The 26436-nt window shown below is 33.4% G+C and overlaps 1 protein-coding gene across 2 annotated transcripts in view; it reads left to right on the top strand.

Moving 5' to 3' along the window:
* ATF6 (activating transcription factor 6) overlaps positions 1-26436 on the top strand; it is a 182928-nt gene that overhangs the window by 109621 nt on the left and 46871 nt on the right. For both annotated transcript variants that reach the window (XM_051999154.1, XM_051999153.1), the window contains one exon: positions 17878-17962. In XM_051999154.1, coding sequence (XP_051855114.1) covers positions 17878-17962 — 85 coding nt within the window. The remainder of the gene's footprint in view (positions 1-17877; positions 17963-26436) is intronic.

Below are 26436 nucleotides of genomic sequence, written 5' to 3'. Positions count from 1 at the left end.
TGATAAGAAAAGAGAAATTGAAGAATTAATATTGAATATGAAAACCACAGTTGTACTGTGACTTATTACAGTACCCATTTCTCATGTTAGAATTCATTTGGTTTGTTAAAATGATCAGATAATATCCAAAAGAAGATTGGAATGAATCATATGGACTAAATACTTGAGAAAAGTAATTTTTTGTCCAGAGATAAGTACTAGATTAATACAAGAAAAGATAGCTTAAAACTAATGATTTTTAAATGAACAAGATAGAATTATATATTTTTGGGACTTTGATCCTCTAGTTCATGCTGTCATATATATTGTTTAAAAAGTAAACAGCTTAATATCCACAATAGGAAATAATAGTAAACAAATTCATAAATTATGATTCTATTTATACATTATCAGGAATAGTTTTTTATTTTAAATGAAACTTTATGGTTTGATTACAGTTGTCAGTAAATGAAACTGTTAAGTAAATATTAGTTCATGTTAAAGGTACTTCATGTTAAATTCTAACACTTCTAGGTCCTGATGATTATAGTACTGTCAAGAATGTATTGGGTGCTAATGAACATTTGCTGAAGTCATAGGCTTGAGGCAAAAGCACTTCATTGAAACATACAGAATTGACAGTAGAACTTGAAATAGAAGCCCAATTAATGATCCTTCTAATTGTTATTCTTGGCTATAAATATGTGTTAGTTGTGTCTTTCTAACTGACTGTGCTAAGAAAATTAAGCTTTGATAAGTTTTGGGACTTATTATTTAGCTCAGAAAAAGATAATAAAATATTTGGATGTCTTTTGACATTTCTACTGCTACTTAAAAAGCTTAAAAACCATAAATCCAGAAGAGAATAAGTATATGATGCTATTATAATATTTAATATCAGTACTGTGTAATCTTATAACTTTAGAATATGTGACAAATTTCTAGAGATAATGTCTAAATAAATATTCCAGAGTCATAAAATGTTTAACCTTTGAAATTATTTCAGTTTCCAAGATAATTTTGATAAAAATCAAAACTTCCAGCTCTTTTTTTTTTTTTTTTTTAAATCAGACTCATGTTGATTTGTCTTCTTTGATTCTTAGGCCTTTTCTGTTCAATGGAATCTCCTGAGTAAATGTATTACTTTTTTGTTTGTTCAAGGTCATAGCCGACAATAGAGTATTTGGTCTGTCCTTTTTTGTTATTCTTTTAATACAATGTTGCATCTCAAGCTATAGAAACAAATTCTAAATACTTTTGTTTTTTCCAATTGAAATACAGTATAAATCCGTATATTAACTTATGTTTGAGGGCAGACTGCTGCTCCACAATCTTAATGACATTATTACGTTGATCAGTATGATCTCTAGGATGATATCTGAGTAATAGAGACTCCTGTAGTATATCACTGTGTTGTATGGTTAGCTTCTTGATTTCATTAGTATTTAGTAACAGATTTCCTGTCATGCACAGGTAACAATTTCTGCTTTCAGTAATTCTATTTTTAATGACTTTAAAATGTCCCCTTAATCTTACTACAGAATCTTACTCTACTTATACCACAAATTTGATAGTTTTATATTCATAATTTTGGCTCAGTTGATTTAGATACTCAGTTCTTTTTGTTTCCAAATATGAATGCACTGTTGTCTAGTTTATAGACTTATTACTATTTGTGTTGCAAAACTACTATATAGCTTGTCCCAAAAGTCTATTAAAGTTATAAAAAACTTAAAAGTTAAAAAACTTAAAACTGCACTAAAACTTTTGTTACACCCTATAAGTATAATGATTTTTAACTTTATCTTGTTTTGATTTTAATCTCCATAAAAATAGGCTTACAGCAGTACAAATTAGGTTATTTTCCCTCTTTCATCATGTTCAGGAGTACAGTCTGTCATTCATTCCAACTAGAGAACAGATCTCTAGGATTTAGAAGAATTCACTTCATAAATTTTTGGTTAACCCTAAGTTCTTTTGTAGACTCCACATGGTAAGTATCTAGTAAATGCTTATTAAATGAATAGTCAAATCATAAATCATGGGATTTTCTGAGGATAATACTCTATACTCACATTGGAGATATACTTAGAGAACTTAAAAAGGGAATGAGTATTCATTTTTGATTTTCCACAATAGATGGCATTAACTAATTGTGTAGCTAAAAGGTCTAAAAAATAAAATACATCTATGTATACTGTTAATATTTTATAAAGTATTTAGTTGTTTAAAACTATATAAAAGCTTTTCTTAGTAAACTGTATGCCACTTGTACACTAAAAATGTGGGACTCTAACAGCTTTGAGTATAGAGCAAATACACTCAAATTAACACTGAGCAAAGTACTAATAAAGGAAATGTAACTATATATGAGGTCTTCACACATGAATTTGGCTTATCACCTAAATCTAATCTTTCTTCCATATGGCAGCCCTTCAAATTCTTGAAGATAGTTATATAATGGTAATAGCTAATATTTGTTTATAGAGTGGCAGGCACTATGATAAGCTCATGTGATCCTCGCAACAACCCTGGAAGGTAGGTACTATTATTATCTCCATTATATAGAGGAGGCAAATAGCAGCTAAATGATTGGCCACAGTTCTTACAGCTTTGCCAAAAATACTTTATTTAGGCAATAAATTGTTCACCTGTATGTAGTTGATGTACCTAACTAATGTTCAGGTGAGGACACAGCCTTTCTCTGAAACGCTGTCACTAAATAAGGTTGCCCAGAAATGTGGTTGTCAGCACTCATGGCGGAGCAGGTGTGTTCTGCTCAGGGATGAGTGCAGGTGACCTGTCGCCCCTGCTCAGGGACCCAAAACCTCCCAGGAGCTTATGTGGATCCCGCCATCGGCAAGCTCAGGGACCTTTTTCTTATCACCTTGCTCAATTTCACCTAACCTATAAATCTAACTTTGGATGCCCAAAGTGCCTACCGAATAGGAAGCATTTAATAAATGTTTATTCACATGACTGTTTTACTAAACAGTGGGAGAAGTGCCAGGCACCGTGATGGGGGTATAAAGACAAAACAGCCAATAGCTGGCAATTCAGAGTGGGGAAAGGGACCTCAAAGACCATCTCTCCTCATGTGGGAGGGGAGGAAGCAGGCTCCTGGAAGTTGTCACTTACCCAAGATTGCACAGGCAGTGGCAGAACCTGGGAGTCTCTGTTTCCAGAGCCCTTGCTCTATCTATGGCTTCTCCCTCCCAACAGGGGCCTTACAGTTAAGTAAGTGATAGAAAAGTGAAAAGTAAGCATATGCTCAGTCATTTGAGAAAAAAGGGACAGTCCTAGGGGATCCAGAGAGTTTTGGTGGTAATAGATGGTACTTGAGGAAGCTAGGGCTCTGAGAGGGCCAGGTGGAAAGAAAGTTCCTTCCAGGGTCAGAGGTCAGATTTGGATGTTTGGTGTGTGGAGGAGCCCCTAGGACAGTTCTGCCTCATCGTAGACTTTTTGGAGGACACTGATAGGCAAGAAGGCTGGAAAGCTAGGCTGAGACTAGATTGTACCTGCCACTTCTCGTCCTCCTTCGCTTCCTAAATAGCCACCAGAGGAGATTTGTGTAGCACTACTCCTGTATCCATTAAGCACCTGGTGTGTTCCTCGAGCTAAGAGTGTAAGACAAAAAGAAACCAGTCCCTGCCTGTAAGGAGCTTGCCTTCTAGAGGAAGTACCCATGTGCTTGGATACATATGCAGAAATATATGTGAATATGCATGCATAGGAAATAGATACATAATAAATAGAATATAATTTGGCCTGGAGGACACTCTTGCCTTGGTGGATCAGGAAGGACCTCTTATAGACAGTGGCATTAAATTAAATCAAATTAGAGTCTTGGAGAAAACAAGGGACTTCAAGAGCTGGAGGTGAGAAGGGGGCGAATTTCAGATGGAGATGCCAGTGTGGAGGCATGAAGGTGGGAGAGGCCTTGTTCTGTGGACAACACAAAAAAGCTCAGTCTGGCTGAACTCAAGCTGGCCCTCTGTGAATTTACATTTTTGCTGCACAACCAGAAAACTTTTATTTCCCAATCATATATGTATTAAGTTTTACATTATTAGAAGCAAATAATGCATTATGATGTCATCATCATATTTATACAAATTAGTTTTTCACTTACCTAGCAGAAATACAGACTAAATTATGAGGGAGTGGAGAGGGTCTATAAAAGCACCCTGAGCATGTGGTTCTGAAAGGATGATAGTGTGGGTGACTTGGGCTTGTAGGGAGGGATAAGGCTGCTAAAAAGGATAAGGGGCACCGAAGATCAAGAATCCACTTAAGGGTGTCTGTGAGGGCCAGCTGCCTTCCATTTCTAGTTTGTTGGTTAGGCTGTTTTCACTTAGAAAATAACCAGTGTTTTTAACTTAGATTCTCTCTTTAAGGAAGGGATTTGCTTGCTCACTCTCTCCTTATCCCTCTACCCTCATATTTGATAAAGTCACCAGTCAGAACGGCTGAGATAATGATGTATTAATTAACATGTTAGCCAAGTGTCAAACCTTCTTGTTCCTTAACAAAATGTTTATATTCTGTGGCAATTCAAGGAAGCTTGGGCAGAAAATTGGGCACCCCTTGAGAAACTTTAAAAGACCAAGTTGTTAGTGCTGAAACCCACATAAGTCTTTGAGAGGAGATACAGCATCCATCCTTAAGCAGAAATGTATCCTCCTAAAAGACAATGATATACAGAGGCTTTCATTTATAAGACTGGAAGCAATTTTGAAGAGTGGGACCTCTGCCCAGTTGAAAAGAGAGGCACAAAGGAGAGAGAGAGAGACAGAGACAGAGAGAGACAGAGACAGAGAGAGAGACAGAGACAGAGACAGAGACAGAGAGAGACAGAGAGAGAATGTTGTGGGTGTAGCTAGATAGACCTGGCAATAAAGAATCAAGTTGCAAAGAAGAGCAGATGTGAGGAGTCAGCCCAGAAAGCAAACTGTCCAACAGAGCTAGTACATCCAAGTAGATTGAAAGACATTGAGACAATGCAACACCACTGTTGTGTTTATAGCCATCCTCAGGGATTGTGTGTTTTTGTGGGAGGCTGAACCCCTGTTTTATATGGGGGGAATATTTTGTATTTACCATTCTGTCTATGCCCTCTTTTTTTCCTTTTTTAAAAAAAATTTATTTATTTTTAACACATACTGCTTTATGAATCATTTTGGGAGAGAAAATCAGAGCAAAAGGGAAAAACTGTGGGAGATTTAAAAAAAAAAAAAGAAAAGAAAAGAAAAAAAAGAAGTGAACATAGCATGTGTTGAATTACATTCGGTCTCTTTAGCTCTTTTTTCTGAATGCAGACGGCATTTTCTGTCCAAAGTCTATTGGTATTGCTTTGGATCACTGAACCAGAGAAGAACCAAGTCTTCCATAGTTGATCATTGCACATTCTTGCTGTTATTGTGTACAATGTATCCCTGGTTCTGCTTGTTTCACTCAGCATCAGTTCATATAAGATTCCAGGACTTCCTAAAATCAACTTGTTCATCATTTTTTATAAAACAATAATATTCTGTTACCTTCATATACCACAATTTGTTCAGCCATTCCCCAGTTGATGGGTATCTACTCATTTTCCAGTTTTTTGCTACCACAAAAAGAGCTACTACAGACATTTTTGCAACATATTGGCCCTTTACCTCCTTTGTTATTTCTTTGGGATACAAATGTAGTAATGGCACTGTTGGGTCAAAGGGTATGCACAGTTTTGTAGCCCTTTGAGCATAGTTCCAAATTGCTTTCTAAAATGGCTGCATTATTTCACAATTCCACCAACATTAGTATCCCAGTTTTCCCACATCCCTTCCAATATTTATTATATTTTCTTGTCATTTTAGCCCATCTGAGAAGTGTAAAGTAATACTTCAGAGTGTTTTAATTTGCATTTCTCTAATCACTAGTGATTTAGAGCATTTTTAATGCTTTTTCTTAAAAACTATCTTTGCTAAAAGCTATGTTTTCCAGTTGGCTAGTAATAGGAGATAGCCCATGAGTCAGAGACATAGGCTTGAGCACCATCAGAATTTCACATTAGAATCTTCCGGTAGGATGGATTCTACATTTGTATGCTTCTAAAATGCAATTTTAAAATGTTAATCAACCATCTAGTTAAAGTTGGTTTGACATGTAATTATGTCATATGAAGGGGAAAGTACAAATTTCAGAGAAACTTTAGGCCATTGTACACATATTGTATACTTCAAAAAACATTGCCTAATTGATATCCTTATTTGATGAATTAATATGGGTGGAAGGGGCCTAATGTAAATAAATATATATATATATATATATATATATATATATATATATATATATATATTATATATATATACACACATATATATATATATTTTTTTTTTCTATGATTATATACTTTCCCCATCTAGGCCTTTGAATATTCTTGGGGTTACATCTTCTTATCCAGTATTCATTTCCTCGGAAGACATGCAGATTTCTTTCTCTCTCTCTTTCTCTCTCTTTTCCTGATTGTACAAATTACTACTTAAGAAGGTATTTGCCAAAAAAAGAAAACAAAAGAAAAGAAAAGAAAGAAAGAATGTATCTTCTAAATTGTTGCCTAGGTACCTAATGATGGCTAGTTTTTTCTTCCCTATATTTTAAGTTGTAGCCTAATTTTATAATCAGCCTTTTCAGGACCTCTTTTTGCATATTTGTTATATTTAGTGTTTGTACATATAGGAGCTTGAAGTTAAGATAGTTTTCATGATCCATCTATGAATTTTATAGCTTAAAAGATACCATAGCTCAAAAGATATGAGTGTAATTCATTTAAAATCTTTTAAATTAATTTTTTGAATTTAAACACATTTATTCTCTCCACTCTCATTAAAAAAAAAATCCTTATAACAAATATTCATAGTCAAGAAAAGCAGATTTCCATATTGACTATGCCTAAAATTATGTTTTATTGTCCATCTTGAGTTTATAATCTCAAGAGATAGATAGCATTTTTTGTCTGATTGTTCCTCAGAAATCATGATTAGTCACTTAATTGATCAGAATTCCTAAATTTTTTAAAGTTGTTTTACAGTCTTCCTGTTATATAAATTGTTCTTCATTCTGTTCATTTCCTATGGGTCTTCCCAGTTTTCTTTCAAACTGTATATTTTGTTATTTCTTATGGCATGGTGACATTCTATTGTATTCATTGTATCATATGGTTTGCTTAGCTATTTTTCAATAGATAGATTCTATCTCAGTGTCTAGTTCTTTGCTACTACAAAAAAAGCTTCTATAAATATTTTTCTAAGTATGAGTTTTAAGGGCTATATTATAAGAGCAAGAAAAGCCACTAAAGGAAGAAAAAAGAAAATTAATTTTTCCCTTTATAAAAAAGGGGAAAGATTTTTCATTTGTAAAATACACACTTGCTAAGATGCTCCCATCTTTTTCAGGTTGTTTATTTAGATTGAAAACTAATCTGAAAGCTCTTTTATCTAATTTCAACGGCTTAACACTTCAATATGGAGCACAGACCAGCTTGTCTCTTTCTAGTGCTTAGTGATTAATCAGTTACATTATCATCACTTAGACTTGTGTGAATCTCAGATTTGAAGACTAACTGCAGTTTGGAGATAATTCCCTTTTTGGAGCTCTGGTAGTTTACATAAGGAAAATGTTAAGCAGTCGAACAAGAACCTGGAATCTTAAAGTAATGGCCTCCATTTCCATGGGCATCTGTTTAACAGCTGGGTTGTGATATTAAGAGGGAATGTTTTTTATCTAGTTGGGGATGTTTCCACTGTTTGAGGTCCTCACATTACTGTTTATGGGGAGATGCAGGTCTTCCAGTGGCGTGTTTGGATGCTTTTGCCTTTGGTTTTATTTAATGCTCTTTGCTGTCTTGGAGAAAGTTAGAAAAAGACCTCCTTTTTTTCTCCAGATGGTTGTGTTTTCTTGAAGTGAATAAACACCCACCATAATGTCTCAGCTACCTTGAGTCAAAAATTGCAAGATACACAAAGAGAAGTGTCATCATAAACTCTGAACTCTATGTTTTCCCTTAGAAATATGTAAACTGTATGTAAAACTTATTTTTACATATGAACTATGGATTTTTCTCATTTTTTTAGAAATTTTTGAGTTGTTTATTGTATAGGAAACATATTAATCGGGGGCTGTGGGTCAGCAACAAAAAAGTAAATTAAAAAGCCAGAATTTATAATCCCCTTCGAGATAGAAGCTTTACACATGAAAATACACCAAGTCAGTGCAGGATGATTGCCACGTAATTGTACAGCATACATCATAGCTAACGGAACGAACTACTGAGTAGGCAGGAAAGAAGTAATATTTTAGCAGGGTTTTGGAAGATGGATAAGATGATAGAAAGTTAAATGTCAGTCATTCTAGGTAGGGATATCTGACAAACAAACAAATAAATAGAAATCTTACATCTCAAATCTATTAAAACCAAAAGACTGTGTAAAAATAAAAAGAATTTACCAAATCCCCATTTGAAAAGAACTCAAAGGGAAGAAGCTCAGAAATTGATAGCCAAAATCTAGAACTCCCAAATCACAGGAAAAAAAAGGATTAAGTATCTCAAAAGAGGCAATTCAACTGTGGAGGAACAATAAAAAAATCTTGAAATAGTTTTTCAAAAGGTAAAAGAAAAGAGATTACAGCCAAGAATAACCCAGCCTGCAAAACTTGAGTATAGTCTTGCAGAGGAAAATTGACTTTAAATGGAACATAGGATTTTCAAACTTTCCTTTGAAAATACCAGCCCTGAGGAAAAGCTTTGAAAACCAACACAAGAATCAAGGGAAACCCAGAAAGGAAATTTTATTTGAGCAGTTGCCTGGAACTATCTGATGATGTAGTGCTAACATATCCTTTAGTAGAGTGGAGTACCTAAAAGTGGGAATCAGTCCTGATTGGCTAATAATTAAGGAGAGAACAATGTGTACAATGAAAGACTGAGAGGCTACCTCTTTACTCAGACCATCCCCAGCCTTGAGTAATCTACTCAAAGAATTTGGGTCCTACCCACAGCCTGGGTAGAATACAGCTGCTACCTGAGTGCAGTCTGAACTGGAAAGTTAGTCCAATCTGAGTATAAGCAGTGTTCTTCATGAAACTGAACGTAAAAATCAGGATTTTAGAAAAAGAGAAGAGCTGTGAATCTCTCCAAATAATTGGTTATTAATACTCATTTCTGTCAACTAAGAATAATTGGTAGAAATTATTGAATAGAAATTCAGTCAGAAATTTGAGATGTCCAAATGGAATTATGTAACGTTGAAAGCTATTTCTTAATAATAAATGTTCAAAGGATATGAACAGTTCTCAAAAGAAAAATGTAAATCAAAATAGTTCTGAGATTTTTACCTCACAATAAGCAACTTGGCAAAAATGATAAAAGATAACACTAGTCAGTGCTGGAGAGATTATGAAAAGACTGGCATATTAATATATTGTTCATAGAATTATAACAGTATAGCTCTTCTGGAAGTCAATTTGAAATTATGCAAAATAATAAAATGGCTAAAATATTCATATCCTTTTATCCAGAAATTATTCATGTAGCCATATACTGAAAAGATAAAGGCTGTTGGTATATCTATATATTTATAATAGTATTTTTTTTTTAAGACTGGACCTCTTTATCTCACCCTGGCTATAAGGCAGTATCCACATCCCATTCTGTGAATGCAATGGAATATTGCTCTACCATAAAAAGTGACAAATATAATGAATACAGAAAAGCATAGAAAGACTTACTTTATCTTATGTAGTGTGAAGCAAATAAGAAGAAAACAATACATATATAGACTACAAGTATGTAAATGGAATGAAAAGCATCTTAAAAACAATCAAGGAAAAGTTGCAAAATTACAAAGAAAAAGCATAGTCCCAGAAAAGGCATATTAGAAAATATTCTTATCCCATTCCTTCGCTGTGGTAGGAAGTCCATAGATGTGTAACATTGTATATATTTTCAGACTTTTTCAATATATTTATAGATTTTGCTAAATACTTCTCTCTCTTTAAAAAAAATTCTTTGATATAAAGAATGAGTGTGGGGAAGGGCAAAGGGAAATTTACATAAAGCAAAAAAATAAAAAGCAGAATTGGGGGAAATGTATTTTAAAAACAAATTAGAGCTATCCGGTTGTGAAATGGGTTGTTTTAGAGGTGATGAATTTCAGTGGAAGTCTTTAAATAAACACTTATTTATCAAACCATTTAAAGCATGATAAAAACCATTTATCATAAGTTTTGTAGAAAGGATAACTCTTTAGTAATAATGTCTAGATGACTTTTAAGGCTCCTTCTAATATGTAAATTCCATAATCCTGAATTGGGGAGACCCCTCTCTTTATGGTCTTTATGCTACTTTATGGCGAAAAGGCCAAATTATCTTTGTTAGTCACCCTGAACCGAAGTATAGCTGACAAAGCTCTGTTCTCAATGTGGATAAGTTTGTAATTTGGCTGTTTTGCTAACCCAAGATTTTAAATGCCAAGAGGCAAAATTTTGCCCAATAATGCAGATGAATCAAGTTATTCCAGCTGGTCGTTAAAGTTTAAGGGGCACAGAATTTTTCTTTATTATTTTTTTTTTCCTGTTTATGTTTTTAGTTGTCAAAAGTAGTGTTTCCTAAAGTATACTCTAGGGACCCATTAGTTTCTATGGGTGTCTCAAGATTAGAAATACTTTTTAGAGCAAAGAAACTCCAGTGGAGCAAGGGTGAATATAAAGAAATAAAGATCCTTGAAAGATAGAAAAGTTTGGAAAAATACAAAATGAGGACAAGCCCTCAAATTCAGTCAGATAACACTGGAAGAATTGTTTTGTGCCCATCAGACTTGTCAGCTGGAATGATAACTTCTCCATTCCATTCCTCCATACTCCACCCTAACCATGTACATACTAGATCATATGCCCAATGGGATTTCCATTGGGTTCCAACCTTTACATTTATATGTCTCATACTTCATTTTTGTAAACTATACCACTTGTGTGGATTTGCACCTTCCCTGAGAGTCTTTGCTCAGGAATTTATAAACTCGTGGAGCACCACAATTTAATGTGCCAGCCAGCCTTTATCCCAATTTTACTTATACAACACCTCAAGGAGTTTTGTATTACTTCTTTCATACACACATCCAAAGACTAAATATGTTTTGCTTTAAAACAGTATTTTAAATCCATATTTAAATTTTCTCTGTACTATTTTTTTTTTTAACCCAATGAACTGAGTTCCTATGGCCTATGGCCCATGACTTTGATTGTGTTATGTGCTATTCAGCTTAATCCTCAGGAAATCCACTTCCTATTAGCAGTTAGGAGTATAGTGAGTTTTCTGAAGTAAAACATCTTGTAAACATTATGTGTGACAGACTCTCACATGTTAAAGTTATTGATATATTTTGCTTTTGATCCTTAAGATATTTCTTATGATTGACACATTATTGGCACTCAAAAACAATGATGCCTTATAACAAGTTTTAGGGTTTTAATTGTTTCATCTTAAATTCACACACTTCTGTATCTTTAAGTTCTTTTTTCAGTCAAGAGAGTTCTACATTTTGATTGCCTAGTTTGTGGGGGTGATATAAATCAATAAGAATTATCTTTTCAACATGGAGAGGGTCCTTGTGTGTCCTTGCAGATTTATTTTTGTCTACAGTACAGTTGATTTGACTTGATCAAAAGGAAAAAATCTTGTTGAATATAGATTAGACTCTTTTTTGGATACAATTCTCTGAACACTTGCACATTTTCTGAGCTTCATTTTCCTACTGTAAAGTAAAGAATAATAATACCTCTAATATCTTATTTTAGAAATATGAGGCTCAAATGAAATTGCATTTAAAAACACTCTGTAAACATTAAAGCATCATGTAAGTATCAGCTCTTATTAGTCTTCTTTATATATAGTCTTCTTCATATATAGTCTTCTTTATAAATCTCTCTCTCTCTCTCTCTCACACACACACACACACACACACACACCCTTCATTAAAATATGTGGTTTATATAACCATTTTTCTTGGTAAGTAAACAGGGGGAAGCCTCTGGTTATTGGCTCTAATTTAAAGAAAAATTGTAGAATTTGACGAGGACCCCAAAGCTTTAACACAGACGTTGAACTTGCACATAGGGCTTTCAGGCTGTTCTTTTTCTGGTGACCTTGCCAGGGCTATCAGGTTTGAGGTGAGTGCCAAAATTGTCATTCTGTCAAAGTGTAAACCTTGGCTCAGTGTATGGCCATCTGCTGTGAAGTAATAATTTTGATTTATTCTCCCTTTGGTTGACACATACTAATGGAGCAGATGCAAGCCTGTAAGTTTTCTTTTATTGGTTTATAGTTTTACTGCATACATTAATGACACAAATAGTGCATTCATATTAGTATTTATATTAGCTATTTCCAAATTGAGGATGAGTAATGGCATTTTGCTTATGTTTTTAATATGATGGGAAGCTCTAGACCAGAAAATTTTTATAGTTTTTTTAATAGTCACAATTTACTTAATTTTACTGCCTCCACAAACCTTATTTTCAGGATATGTCAGATTTTTGTGTGATTTCAAATTTCTAATTACCACTGCTTCAATGAATGGACAGAATTGGATCCGATTCAACAATTTCTCTAACTACTGGAAAATCAACAGAGAGCTTAGTGGTTACAGATGAGAAAAATTTTAAAGTAAGGGAGTTGCCTAGTATTTATTACTGCTTTAACTCTCCTATCATACCAGTTTTTTAAAAAAAGGAAATGTCTTTTATTTTTCATCTTTGATCTGGAAGACAGTGTGTGAGATGACATACCATTAAAGAACAGAAACTTTTTAGGACACAAAAATAGATTAAAGAAAACACAATACAATTAGTTATTTCTCAGAGGAGACTCTTTGAGTTATTTTCTGAAACAAAGAGTGATGACATTTTCATAATGTAGTGGAATGAATTCAGGGTTTCCAGGGAGAGGATCTCAGTTCAAATGCAGTTTCTGTTGCTACCTGTATGGTAGAGCAAATTACTTCACCTATTATCTGTAAAATGAAGGGGTTGGTCTAGATGACCTTGAGATCCTTTCCAGGTCTAAATCTGTACTTCTCTGGTGCTATGAAAACAGATCTTTAAATTTTTTGTTTTAGAGCTCCAATTCACATAAAAAAGAAGTTTTATTGCTGTCAAGTCCTTTTTCTTTCACTCAAATAAATCAATACCTGGCTTCTGTTGTCCATAATTTTTTGCTGCTTCTGTTATGCACATACCAAGTATAATTTTGTATTGTGTCTATTTGTGTATATGTATTATTCTTCCCTACTATGGATTAGGAGTTCTGTGGAGATAGGAGCTATGTTTTACTAAATTTTGTATCTTCCAGTACAGTGAAATACTTAGAACATGCTTATTAAAGGTGGGCAATCTATTGCAAACTGGCATCCAGGTTACTTCACCTTTTTGGAAACTTGTATTTCCTCATATGTAAAATCGAGGGGGTTGGATTCAGTGACTGCTAAAGTTCCTTTCAATTCTAAATCCCAGATCTAGCCAATATATTTTAAAAGTATGTGTGTCATGGCTTTATCATGGAAGTGGACTCCAATCTTTTTTTTTAATTTTAAGCTTATTAGTTTTCTAAGTAATCAGGTGAATCATTTCAACATTTGATAAGAAATTCAAAATATATTCACCTTTTAATATTTAATTATATATTGCCACAGTAGTCTTCATTCAGGTAAAAATGTGACATTTACTCTCAGATGCTTTGTACCATTTCTGACTGAGATTGTTCACATTCCCTTTCCAGGCCTTCTACAATCTAACCCTTTTTTCCATTCCATCCCCTTCCCTTTCTCCCAGTCTTTCCAGTTTAAACTCATATTTCATTCCAAATGTTCAGTGTTGCTCTAAACTGTCCCTTAAAAATATTCTGCAGATACTTTCTCATTTTTATGCCTTTCTTTACTCACACTGTTCCATATACCTTTTCCTCTTATTAAATCCCTAGCTGTCTTTTAAACCAATTCAAATACCACCTACTTCATTGAAGCCTTTTCCTGTTCTGTCAGTTGATAATGACTTCAAACTTTCATGTAATATTTTGAATCTGAAAAATTTTGAATGTTTCTAATAGACTTATTAAAGTTATCTATATAAGTGTCATAAAGTTTGGGACATTTCTAATGTGAGTTAACAGTGCTTTTTTAGAATAAGCACTCATGAATGTTATAGAATCAAATGGTGTGCTCTGAGATATAGTCAGGTTTCATAATTTTTTTACTGAAGACTCTGTAAATATTAAGCAGGCCTCAATTAAAAATAATATGTTACTTGGATTGGGAACCAGATAATTTCTTGAATTCTGAAATTCTGAGCGCCAAAGGGCAATGCTAGTATGGAGAGACTTAGTCTTTAGAGGGGAAAATATTTCTCTTTTCATGCTAAATATTGCACAACCTTTTATCTCAAACTCATTTTCTAGAGTGAAATATTTTGGTGGTGTCATCTAAATGTTGTAAATAAAGATCCATTCCATTTAGTCTCTGATGACATCTCAGGCTATTTCAACTTAATCTGAAAATTTTATTTGGTGATTGGTGATGTCTTCTTGAAGCAGGACCAGAATACTATCCTCTTTAATTCTAATGAGAGAGGCTCTTGGTGCAGTTTTGCTTCTCATCTTTTCATGCCTTTATTATATTTGGGTAATTTTAAATTGCATTTAATGATGGACTTTCTGAAAATGAATGAATTTTGCTGAAATGTTTTAATAGTTTTACTTGAACTGAAATTCTTTTGCTACTACATTCATATCTTACTCAAGTAAAAAATTGGAAAATATAATAAGAATATTATATTATTTGTGATAATTAAATGAAATTTGGCTTAGTAACATAAGAAATATTCTATGAGCCATATTGGAATCTTTCCTGAATATAACAGCCCTTGTTGATCTCTCTATTCTTTGAACTCTTTTCAGCATTTATAGTTAGCATTTTTCTAGTCTGTTTCTCACCATTTAACTTAACTATGTGCCATTTTTGCATCTTTTGTTGTCAGAACCTATCTGTCTACTGTTAGTAAATACTTATTAATTGTTATCCCATATGGATGACATTCTCCATACAAAGTATGATCCATCTATAAAGAATGAACTCAAGACATCTGAAGGGACTAAGAACCTCAGAATCTTTATACTGCTTCTGGACATAAGTTGTGCTGTTTGTAGAAAGAGGATAGAAATGGAAGCAGGCATATGGCAATTAGATATGTTGAAATTTCTTTTTTATTCCTTTACCTAAGTACAAATCAGTGCTTAAGAAACTAAAAAACTAAATATGGTTTAATGAGAGATGAATGCTTTGTGAACCTGTGCTGTACAAGCTTTTTCTCATACAACTTTTACAGGGTAGTTCCTAATGCCCAGATTGCCTGATTAACCCTGAATGACTTTTGAAAGGAATGGAAGAATAAGTATTTATTAAATGATTACTTTGTGCCAAGCACTATGCTAAATGCTATCAGGCAAATAAGACAGTTCTTGTCCTTAAGGGATATATGTTTTAATTGATTATGACAAAATACAAAGAAGAATGGATGGTAACTTATATGGACACATAATTTGGAAAATGGTTCAGGATCCAGCTTCTAAAATTGATGGGGTCTGGTAACTGAATGTGGGGTCACAAAATGATGATTTATTATCAGTAAATGTTTGTATCCTATTTTATCTACCTATATATCTGAAGTCATGTAAAAATTTCTTGGGGCAAAAAGGGGTCGCAAGTGGAAAAAGTTTAAGAAGTTCTGATCTAGAGGTAGAGACCTACTTACAGGATAAGTTAAAAATTCACCTGTCAGAGCTCAAAGTCCTGAAACAAGGTGCAAAATTTGTGAAAACCTTAAATTAAAGTCTTTTCTGTTTTTCCATAATTAATTATATATTGATATGTTAATCTAGGCTACATGTTCAAGAAATGATTCTTTTTATTTTAAAAAGTTGTTTTCTAGATGTTTTTCCTCTAATAACTACTTTGAAATTTAACAAAAACAGAAAGATGTAATATTCATAAACCTATATTTCTAAAATGACTTTTACTGGAAACTAGATCTCAGCAGGAAATGCAACATTAAGTCTGACACTATCCTTATCCCATGACCAATGCTATTTAATTGTGTTTATTTTAGCAATGTCCTTGAACTTAGGGTTTGTTGAAGATGTAAAGAACTAGGGGGAGGGATTATATTTTACAATTATCTTCCCATTCAGTTTTAATAGCATAAAATTATATTTAAATTATAAAAGCTAAACTCTTTCAAGTTAATATTAAGAACAAGAAGTTAAATTTTTTCTTGTTTGGAATGTGGTATCTTACAAAATATCCCAGAAATGCATAAGCTTTACATCTAACCATGTGTTTTTTGCCAAGAACCCCCTTGCCACCACCCTCAGAATCTAATAGAATGACTTCACCAAGTTTTTTTTTTTTTCTATGAAAATACTCCTGAAAAATTTATAAAAATTACAGACTGATAGTTTTGCTGTAAAACACATTAAGTACAAGCAATAATGTTGCTTTATGTGCCTCAGTGGTGATATGCTTTTCACATCCTGCACTTTAAATTTTTTAAAAATTTATTTAAGGAATAAAACAAGCATTTCTATAACAGTACAAGAAAGATGATTATATGTGAAACTATTCTTATAACACATTTATATCAATTGCTTTATCCTCAATCTAGCACTGAACACAGTGTCTAGTATGTGATAAATCTTTAATCAATGCTGTGTGACCATAATCATTGCCATCATCATCTATAAATCCTTGTTGAAAGAATGAATAGTTGAATGAGATCTAGCCAAAAGCAATTCAGGCAAACCTGTGAAATTCTGATTTTGCCTAATTAAACCAGTTTTACTAAAATGATGTTAGTAGTCTCATCATTTTCTATAAAATTTCTAGAAAATCAAATAAATTACATCATTATGGAAAAATGTATGTAGATAATGCAAAACAATAGGTAACCCTTATCAGTTGTATCTATCTTAGACAATATAGTCCTGCACACGTATATATTCTTAAATATATTCACACTCCGCTACATCGGGATATAGACTTTCTGATTTTTAGTTTTGGCATCTCAAAGTCTATCTAGGTGGTAGAAAAGCATGAAGGCCAAAGTCAACACAGTTATATTGAAAGATACATTATGTTCACATTTTTCCTTTCTTCATTATTTATTTATCCTAGTTGCTCTTATTACTTTGTGAGCTTTTTTAAATCGGGAATTGCATTTATTGTTCAATTTGGGAAAAGCACTTCCATTTTCTGATGACTTGAAACTCCTTAAAGAGTTTATGACTTCTTGGAAAAGTTTAAGGGAGAAAATATAATTAAAATCTGAGGATATCTACCTTGTCTTAAGTGATAGCCACTTCCTATATGAGTTATTTTGTTTACCTCTTGTTGAAATTCATTTGCATTCAATTTAACTCAATAAGGATTTATTTAATACTTTTTTGTGGGTCAGGAACTGTGCTAGGTGAAAGGAAGTATCAGTATTTAATAGACTATAATATGACAGAGGTAAAGTAGTGAGAGTGATGCCTCTCCAAAAAGAGTAATTAAAGTATTTTCAAAAATGCATAAGAGAATTTGGAATATTATTTTAAAAATACAAACTAATATTTGCCTTCTCTGTTTACCTTTTTATGTGGAAATGTCCTTTTGTGGTATTCATTATTATTTGGTGTTCACAATTCAAAAACTAAATTTAGAAGTTTGTAAAATGATTTAAATAGGAAGTTTTAGTGTATTATGAATATTAACTCCTAATTCTAGCTTTAAACCTTACTGTCTGATATAACACATTTCTCTCTGGCATTATTTTTAGGATCATCTGCTATTACCAGCTACTACCCATAACAAGACCACAAGACCAAAGATGTCAATAGTTTTGCCAGCAATAAACATAAATGGTAAGTGAGACATATTTATCAACTATATCAGATTTTTTTAAGCCAGTGCTCTTTAAACATTTTTTAAACGTTCAAATGATCATTATTTAGAGTTTGTTTTATTATTTTTAAACATTATCCTCCTATTCATGTTTCAGTAAGTTCTATCACTCAGTTGTGATTGTGTATTTTCAGAAATTTTCAGTTCTGTGTAGGATGAGGAATAGTAGTAGTGGTAAGAAAAAATTTCCATTCCTCTGATTTATTATCTTAATTCCTTCTTTATTCTGATATAGCAAAAACCCCCTCCAGTTATAAGCAGTTATAAGCTGGTTGTTTTACAAAAGTTTATTTGTAATACACTGTTTAGAACTTACAAGATATTTTCCCATATTGTAGCTATAATATACTTGAATCCAGAGTATTCATGATACTGTTGCATTATAGGTATTTTAGTGCTTAGTCTTATAATATCTCACAGTACTGTGAGTTTTACAGTTAATAATTTAGTGATTAGTTATTCTATTATACTAATAATATTTTTTTAGTTTCTCTGCATCAGAGTTTTAAAAGGTACTTATGGCTTGGTTTGTGATCTAAACACTTTTTTAATATTTTATATAAAAATGTGGTTTCTGGTGTTAGATGAAAAGGAAACCCTATGACATGAGGAACACTGCTATCTTTTAAAAACAATATAAGTTGTTGCTTCATTTAGACATTTTTATGTTGTATTATTCTATAACTAAATACTTATAGTGAGTTCCTCACAGCTTAGACTTGTAGTTCCTAATATAGAGAGGTTTCATGCCTTAGACTTCAGAATGTTTTCTATGTAATCACTTTTTAATAAAAATAAAAAGATTTTTTTTAAGTCAAGGCTTTCAGAATAATTAAATAAAGGCTTTCTATATTGCCACCTTATATATATAGCCACAGTGAAATCTTGTCTCTAAATCTAAGCTTCTATATACTCATTAAAACCAATTAATTTAGAACTGATGAAGAATCTTTGAATACTATATAATTTTCTTTTTTTATTTATTTAATATTTCCCCCAGTTACATTCAAAACATTTTTTCTTTTACATTTGTTTTTTTTAAAATTTTGGGTTCTAGGTTCTCTTCCTTATCCACAATTAAGAAACCACTTGTGAAGTTAGACAAAACATTTCCCATAAAAGTCAAGTGGGGGGGGGGAGGGGAGCATAAATCTCTTACCTAATGAAAATAAAAACCTTCAAGAAAAATTGTTTAAAAAAAGAGAGACAGAATACTTCAGGCTATATTCAGACACAATCAATTTCATCTCTGGGTATGGATAGAATTTTTCATTATAAGCCCTTCAAAGCCATTAAAACTGGTCATTCTGGAACATTGCTATTACTTTATATAGTAGATTTTACTTTTCTTGAGTTCATGGAGGACTTTGCAGGTTTTTTTTTTTCTTTTTTTCCTGAGAACATCCTGCTCATCATTTCTCATAGAACAATAATAATCCATCATGAACACACACCACAGTTTAACCAACCATTCCCCAATTGATGGACATCCCCTCAAATATCTAATTTTTTTGTTTTAAGAAGAAAGTTACTATGAATATATTTTGTACATAGAGGTCATTTTTGTAAAGTCTAGAGTAGCTCCCTGGAGGCCTCAGGAACAGCCGGAGTCAGGATAATTAAAAGTCCTTGGTCTTTAGGGGGAGAAGTGAAGGAGATGGACAAAACTGCATGAGGCTTGCCAACAACCTCTATCCTCTTCTTCTTGCTGAAAAGTGAGTCTGGCTCATCTCACTTCACCCCCTAATCCTTCCTACAATTATTTGTATACACCAAACATTGAGTCAGCACAGAACAGTGAGAAGGGCCATTTTTCCAACCATATGCTAATAGAATCATTGCCGACTAGGTAATTAGCCTTAAGTGCACCCTTGTCTGATTCAAGCATATCTTTTAAGAGTTTCAGCCTTTTGCACATTTTCATTTTTTTTTTCCCTTAAATCTCTTTTGGTATTCATACCAAGTAGTGGTGTTGTTAGGTTAAAGAATATGCATGAATTTATAGTCCTTTGAGCACAGATTACATCTTATGATCATTTATCAATTGGGGCATGGTTTATTTTTTTACAATTTGACTCTGTTCTCTCTATGTTTGAGAAATGAGATCTTATCAGAAAAACTTGCTTTGAAATTCTTTTTATAATTACTATTGCTATCAGTATTTCCTTCCATTTATTTTCTTTCTCCTTTCACCCTGTTCCTCTTCAAAAGTGTTTTAGTACTAACTATTCCTCACCCAATAAGATGACATAATTTTCAAGAAATAATTCCCATGTGAAAATTTAGTACAAGAGGTAAAGAAAGATCTATCTATTGATTATTAATTGTCATGGATAGATGTGCTTGAAGTAACAAATGATTTCACAATAACTACTATTGGCAGACATATATTAACTGGAGGTCAGAAAATACTTTTAAATAAAAATGGTTGCCTATTATTGCAGGCATTTCTAACCACCAACATTTTAATTCTGTCTTTGTACCATTGTTGAAAGTTGTATACTTATTTGCGTTCACATTTGTTTTTTCTTATTCATTATCTTGTTTGTCCGCATTAACTAAAATACTTTTTAAAATTAAAAGTTGTCTACTATCTTCATCATGTAAACCCCTCGGTATTTAACAGAATGCTCAGTACATAGAGAAAGTCTCTGATTTAAAATGTAGTAAAAATAGACTCTACTTTCTCACTTCCATTCACTGATGAAAAATTAGTAGTACTTTCAGTATTAAATGTACAGCCTAGATCATCTGAATAAATACCTGCAAAGAAAGCAGACTTCTTTTTGTTGTTTAAAAAAATCCTACTAAGATCCCAAGCAAATTAAACTTTGGGTAGAAAATGTTGAGCAGTCTGTGTTAATTTTAAGGTTATAGAGATATATGGACTATCCTGGGCAGTAAACAAGCCATCTGTTTATCTTTCTCATGGCTGTTTATATGAGTCAACTTAGAGAATTGAAAAAAGAAAAGTGACATGAAAATTCTCATAAATGCATTTAAACACACAAGTGTGTTAAGAAGAATTGAGCCGAGTGAAAAGCAGCGTATCGGATGCGGTAGACAGTATGCTAGTAAGGCTTGTAGCATAGGGCCCGCACTGTCAGAGTGGCCCTGACACATGGGCATTGTTAGCTTGTTTGTCCTGGGTGGATCTGGGTGGTCCTTTCCTCACCAGGAACCTCAGCTTCCTTGTGTTTAAAATGAAAGAATTGGAACCTATGAGTTTTCCTACTTCTGAAATTCCACATTTCTTAATCTTGTTCAGACATTTAAGACCCACCGCAATGTGGCCCCCACCTAACTCACCAGCCTCCTTACACGTTCCTGCCCTTCTTACACTCTGTACAATCCTATTGGTCTTGCTGGTTTTTTCTCACCCATCACACTCCATCTCCCATCTCTATTCCCCTTGCCTGTGCCATACTCCTGCTTTCCTTCAAAGCTCAGCCCAAGCCCTACTTTCAGCAGAAAGACTTTCCTAATTTTCCCTTCAATGTCTTAATGTCTAAATCATCTCATCTGTTTTTTTCATATGCCTTTTATATTTCCTTTGATTTACAAGGGGTACCTTGTGAATGAGGACTATTTTATTTTAGTTTTTGTAAATTGCGATTCCTAGACATGTGTGTGCGTGTGTGTGTGTGCGTGTGCGTGCGTGTGTGTGTACAAACCTGCCAGAAATGGGATATAACTTATTTTTAGTCAGTTCATCCTTAAAGTGTTATGCTTTTCTGCTTCAGGAATAAATGTTTCTTCTTAAGGCATATTTTGCTTATTTTTTTCCATCAAGATTTGGTGCTAGTTTAGGGAAACTCCTGGTTTTATTTTATACAAAGAGTGATGTGAACTCCTAATGTTAGGCCCAGATCAATCAGCTCTGTCTCCATTTTTCTTGGCAAGGAGAACTGCTTTTTGAGTCTATTGTTTCATGGATCTAGAAACACTATAGTTAGAAATCTATTTCTTTTTTTCTTTTAGAGTTCTTTATATGTGATATTGTAAGATTTAGAAGTTAGAGACCGTGGATATTATTTAGGCAAACCACAATTTTACCCACAAGGAGAGCAAGCCTTTGAAGGTTTAGATGACTTGGTGCTGTGGCTCCAAATCCAACATTCCATACCAGATTTCCGCTTCCAATAGCCCAGACGAACAGCTCCAAGAGAAATGTGGCAGCTAGGTGGCGCCACTATGCATTGAGTGCTTGGTCTGCAATCAGGAAGACCCGAGTGCAAATGCTGCCTCATGTGCTCAGCTGTGTGACCCTAGGCAAGTCCATGGGGTCAGGAAGAGTCAGATTTGACTGAACTTCTGAACAAGAGCAAACTACCTGTGATGATCCTTGTGGGTGCATATTGACTTAGAAAAGTTTGCTTAGATTATTATTTATTTTGTTAAACATTTTCAAGTTACATTTTCATTTGGTCCAGAGTATTATGGATTTCATGAAGCTGGAAGTTGGTTCTGGTGCCCTATAGCATGTGTCACACACACACACACACACACACACACACACACACTCTGGAATCCAGATCTGGATACTGTCCCACACTCTTCCCTGACCTTCCCCCCTTCCCTGGCCAACTAACAAGAACCATACTCATATTAGAAAAATTACATTAACTGTGTTTAGATTCATCTCCTGTTTTAGTATAAATTATTAAGAAATTTTGAAAATCTTAAAAGTGTGTTTTGTTTTCTTTTCCCACTTCAACAAGCTTTTTTGAAATCCCTGTGTAATAAGCCCTAAGCTTGGTGGCTAGGGCTCCATCTAGCCCTAAAAAGAAAATGTGACTTTTCCTCAAGGACGGTATATACTTCTGGGGGAATGATTTCTTCAGTCACTCCCAGTGACTGAATTTATATTTCTTTTAGTTTTTAGTCATATAACTAAAATAATTTATATTTCTTTTAAATTTATATTTCTAATTACCTTAGCCTGGCATAATTTTAAAATTTTTTATATTTTTTTCCCTTGTAAATAAGCCCTAGAACTTCTACTATTGTTGGGTTTTAGTCTGTGTAGAAAGGGGAGTAGCTGAGTGAGACGGTTGAAAAAAATACCAGACCTGGAGTTAGGAAGGCCTGAGTTCAAATACAAGCTCATACATCTGGACAAGTCACTTAATCTCTGTTTACCTCAGTTTCCTTACTACTTCCTTTCCCAAAACAGGCCTCCATTACTATCTGGCTAATATATTACTATTGTTTCCTAACTGGTCCTCCCCACTTCTAGTTTTGTTCCTCATCCTTCATATCACTGTCAGATAAATTCTCCTTATTGATATAATCATGTCATTCTTCTACTCAGAATCCAGCAGTACCTCCCTGTTACCCAGAGAATTGACATCAAAGGCTTATATGATTTATTACTCCCTACTCTTTTCAACTTATCTCATATGTTCCCCATCCATATACTCTTTACTTCAACTACCAGCCTCTATAAATATATCCTGACTTTTTTCCTCTCACAGCTGTGCCTTGGCTTATGCTATTTCTCACAGCTGGAATAATACTTACGTTGACAGAACACTTTATGTTTACAAGGTTCTGTCACATAGCATCTTTTTTTTAATTTAATTTTTAAAAAAATTTTTAGTCATACCACCAATTCAGTAGTATTTTATTTTTCCAAATACATGCAAAGATAGTTTTTAACATTCACCTTTTGTAAAAGTTGATGTTTCAATTTTTTCTCCCTCCCTTCACCAAGCAATTTGATATAGTTTAAACATATGCAATTCTTCAAAATATATTTCCATATTCATTATGTTATGTAAGAAAAATCAAATCAAAGGGGAAACAAAAACATGAGAAAGAGAAAAAAAGCAAACAAACAATAATAACAAAAAAGGTGAAAATAGTATGCTTTGATCCACAGTCAGTCTCCATAGTTCTCTCTCTGAAAGTGGATAGCATTTTCCATCACAAGTCTATTGGAATTGTCTTGAGTCACGTCATTATTGAAAAGAGCCAAATCCAGAACAGTTGATCATCACATAATCTTGTTGCTATGTGCAATGTTCTTTTGGTGCTGCTCACTTCACTTACCATCAGTTCATGTAAGTTTTCCAGGTCTTTGTGAAATCATCCTACTGATCATTTCTTATAGAACAATAATATTCCATAACATTCACCCACCATAACTTATTCAGCCTTCTTGATGGGTATTCACTCAATTTCCAGTTCCTCACCATTACAAAAAGGCCTGCTTATTGCACATGTGGGTCCTTTCCTCTCTTTTATGATCTTTTTGGTATACAATCCCAGTAATAGCACTGCTGGACCAAAGGGCATGCAGTTTTATAGACTTTGGACAGAGTTCCAAATTGTTCTCCACAGTGGTTGAATCATTTTACAACTCCACAAACATTGTATTAGTGTCCCAGTTTCCCCACATCACCTCTGATATTTGTCATCTTTTCCTGTCATTTTAGCAATCTGAGAGGTGTGAAGTGATACTTGAGAGTTATCTTCTCTAATGAATGTGATTTAGAACATTTTTTCATATGACTAGAAATGATTTTATTTTTTTTTGTTTGAAAATTATTTATATCCTTTGATCATTTATCAATTGGGGAATGGTTTGTGTTCTTAAAAATTTGAGTCAGTTCTCTACATATTCAGAAATGAGGCCTTTATCAGAAATACTGGCTGTTAATATTTTTCCAAACTTTCTACTTCTCTTCTAATCTTGGCTGCATTGGCTCTGTTTGTGTCGTATAGTATCTTATCTGCCCCTTTTCTATCACACAAATCCTCCCTACCCTATATATTTTCCTATTGAAATCTTACTCATATTTCAAACCAGCTCAAATACAAATCTTTCCATTAATATTTACCTGATCCCCAACATCTTAAAATATGGACCATACATGTTTATTTATATTATAAATGTTTGTTGACTGACTGTTAACTGACTTAATTTCTTTATTCACTTGGCCTCTGACATGACTTGAATATCAAGAGTAGTAATTATTAACAATTTAGAGGAACAAGGAAGAATTCCTTTTAGACTTGTGGATAGGAGAATCAGAACATCTCGGGTGGATGCCCATTTCTCTCCTTTGATATCCTGGTATAGACACTCATCAACTCACCCCTTAGACTATAGTAGCCTGCTAGTTAATCTCCCTGCCTTCTCATTTCTGGCTATTTTCCATTCAGCTGTCAAAAAGATCTTCTGTTGCTAAAGTTCTGCGCATGTCACACTATACTCCATCCTCACTTCAGTAAACTCTCCGGAATCAACTCTTCAATTATTTATTTGGCCTTCAAAGCCCTTCACAACCTAGTTTTTTCCTGTCTCTACCACCTACTTATATTTCACTCACCACTAGTACTCTGACTTCTTGCTGTAATTCAGAACATTCCCTGTCTCCTAATCGCATATATTTTCCCTGTCTATCTTCATAGCTGGAATTCTCTTCCCTCTTCATTTCCATCTCTTGGCTTCCCCCTCTCCAGACTTTCCTTATTTCTGGTGCCTTCCTTCTATTGATTATTTTCCTTTTATCTTTTCTGTAGCTTATTTGTACTTAGTTGTTTGAGTATTGTTTCTCCAATTAGAGAGCTAGCTCCTTGAGAGCTGAGATTACTTTTTTGACTTTCTGTGGGTTCTAGCATTTAGCACTGGTAGAAAATGATTATTAATAAATACTTCTTGGCTGAATACTTCTCATGTATTTTTCATGTTCTGTTTTGTTTTGTAGTTATTTGACTTTATCATGTCTTCTACTAGAATATAAGCTCTATGAGGGCAGGGACTTCATCTTACTGTATCACTTCATCACCTAACAGTAGTCTGCTTGTAGTGGTACTTTTAATATTGTAATTTGAACTGAATTAAATTATTCTTGAGATGGTAATGAAAAAGAGAAAGAAAAAAAATAAGCTCATCTTCTAAGAAATTACAATTTGCTGAGAAAAAATAACAGGAGAGTGTGCAGAGAGGACTTTTAGAAAGGTACTATATATGCTTTCAGGTTAATGTTCATTATTTAATCATTTTTGAATTTAATGTTGTTATTTTCCCCAAATAGCAAACATTTATTTTCTCTTCCTTTCCCTCTTCTTTCCTTATTGAACAATTTAAAAGAAGAAAATCCTCAAAATAGAGAAGTATTCAAATAAAATTGTCATATTCTCTGGTAGAAGATGGGTCACTTCCTTCATCTTGAGTCCTCTGAAATTATGGTTTACTCTCAATTTATCAGAGCTCTGAAGTCTTTCGCATTTAAAAAAAAGTAATGTTATTGTAATTATATCACTCTATATTAGTTTAGAAGTCTCCTCAAGTTTCCTCTGAAATGTTCCATTTTGTCATTTCTTATAATTCTCTATTAGGCAATTGCATTCATATAACATTATCTCTTTAGCCATTCTTTAGTAAATCAATAACTCTTTGTTTTTTTCCTACTATGAAAATAAC

The sequence above is a fragment of the Antechinus flavipes genome, chromosome 4, assembly GCF_016432865.1.
Source record: "Antechinus flavipes isolate AdamAnt ecotype Samford, QLD, Australia chromosome 4, AdamAnt_v2, whole genome shotgun sequence".
NCBI classification, from domain to species: Eukaryota; Metazoa; Chordata; class Mammalia; order Dasyuromorphia; family Dasyuridae; genus Antechinus; species Antechinus flavipes.
This window is presented reverse-complemented; position numbering and strand designations above follow the sequence as displayed.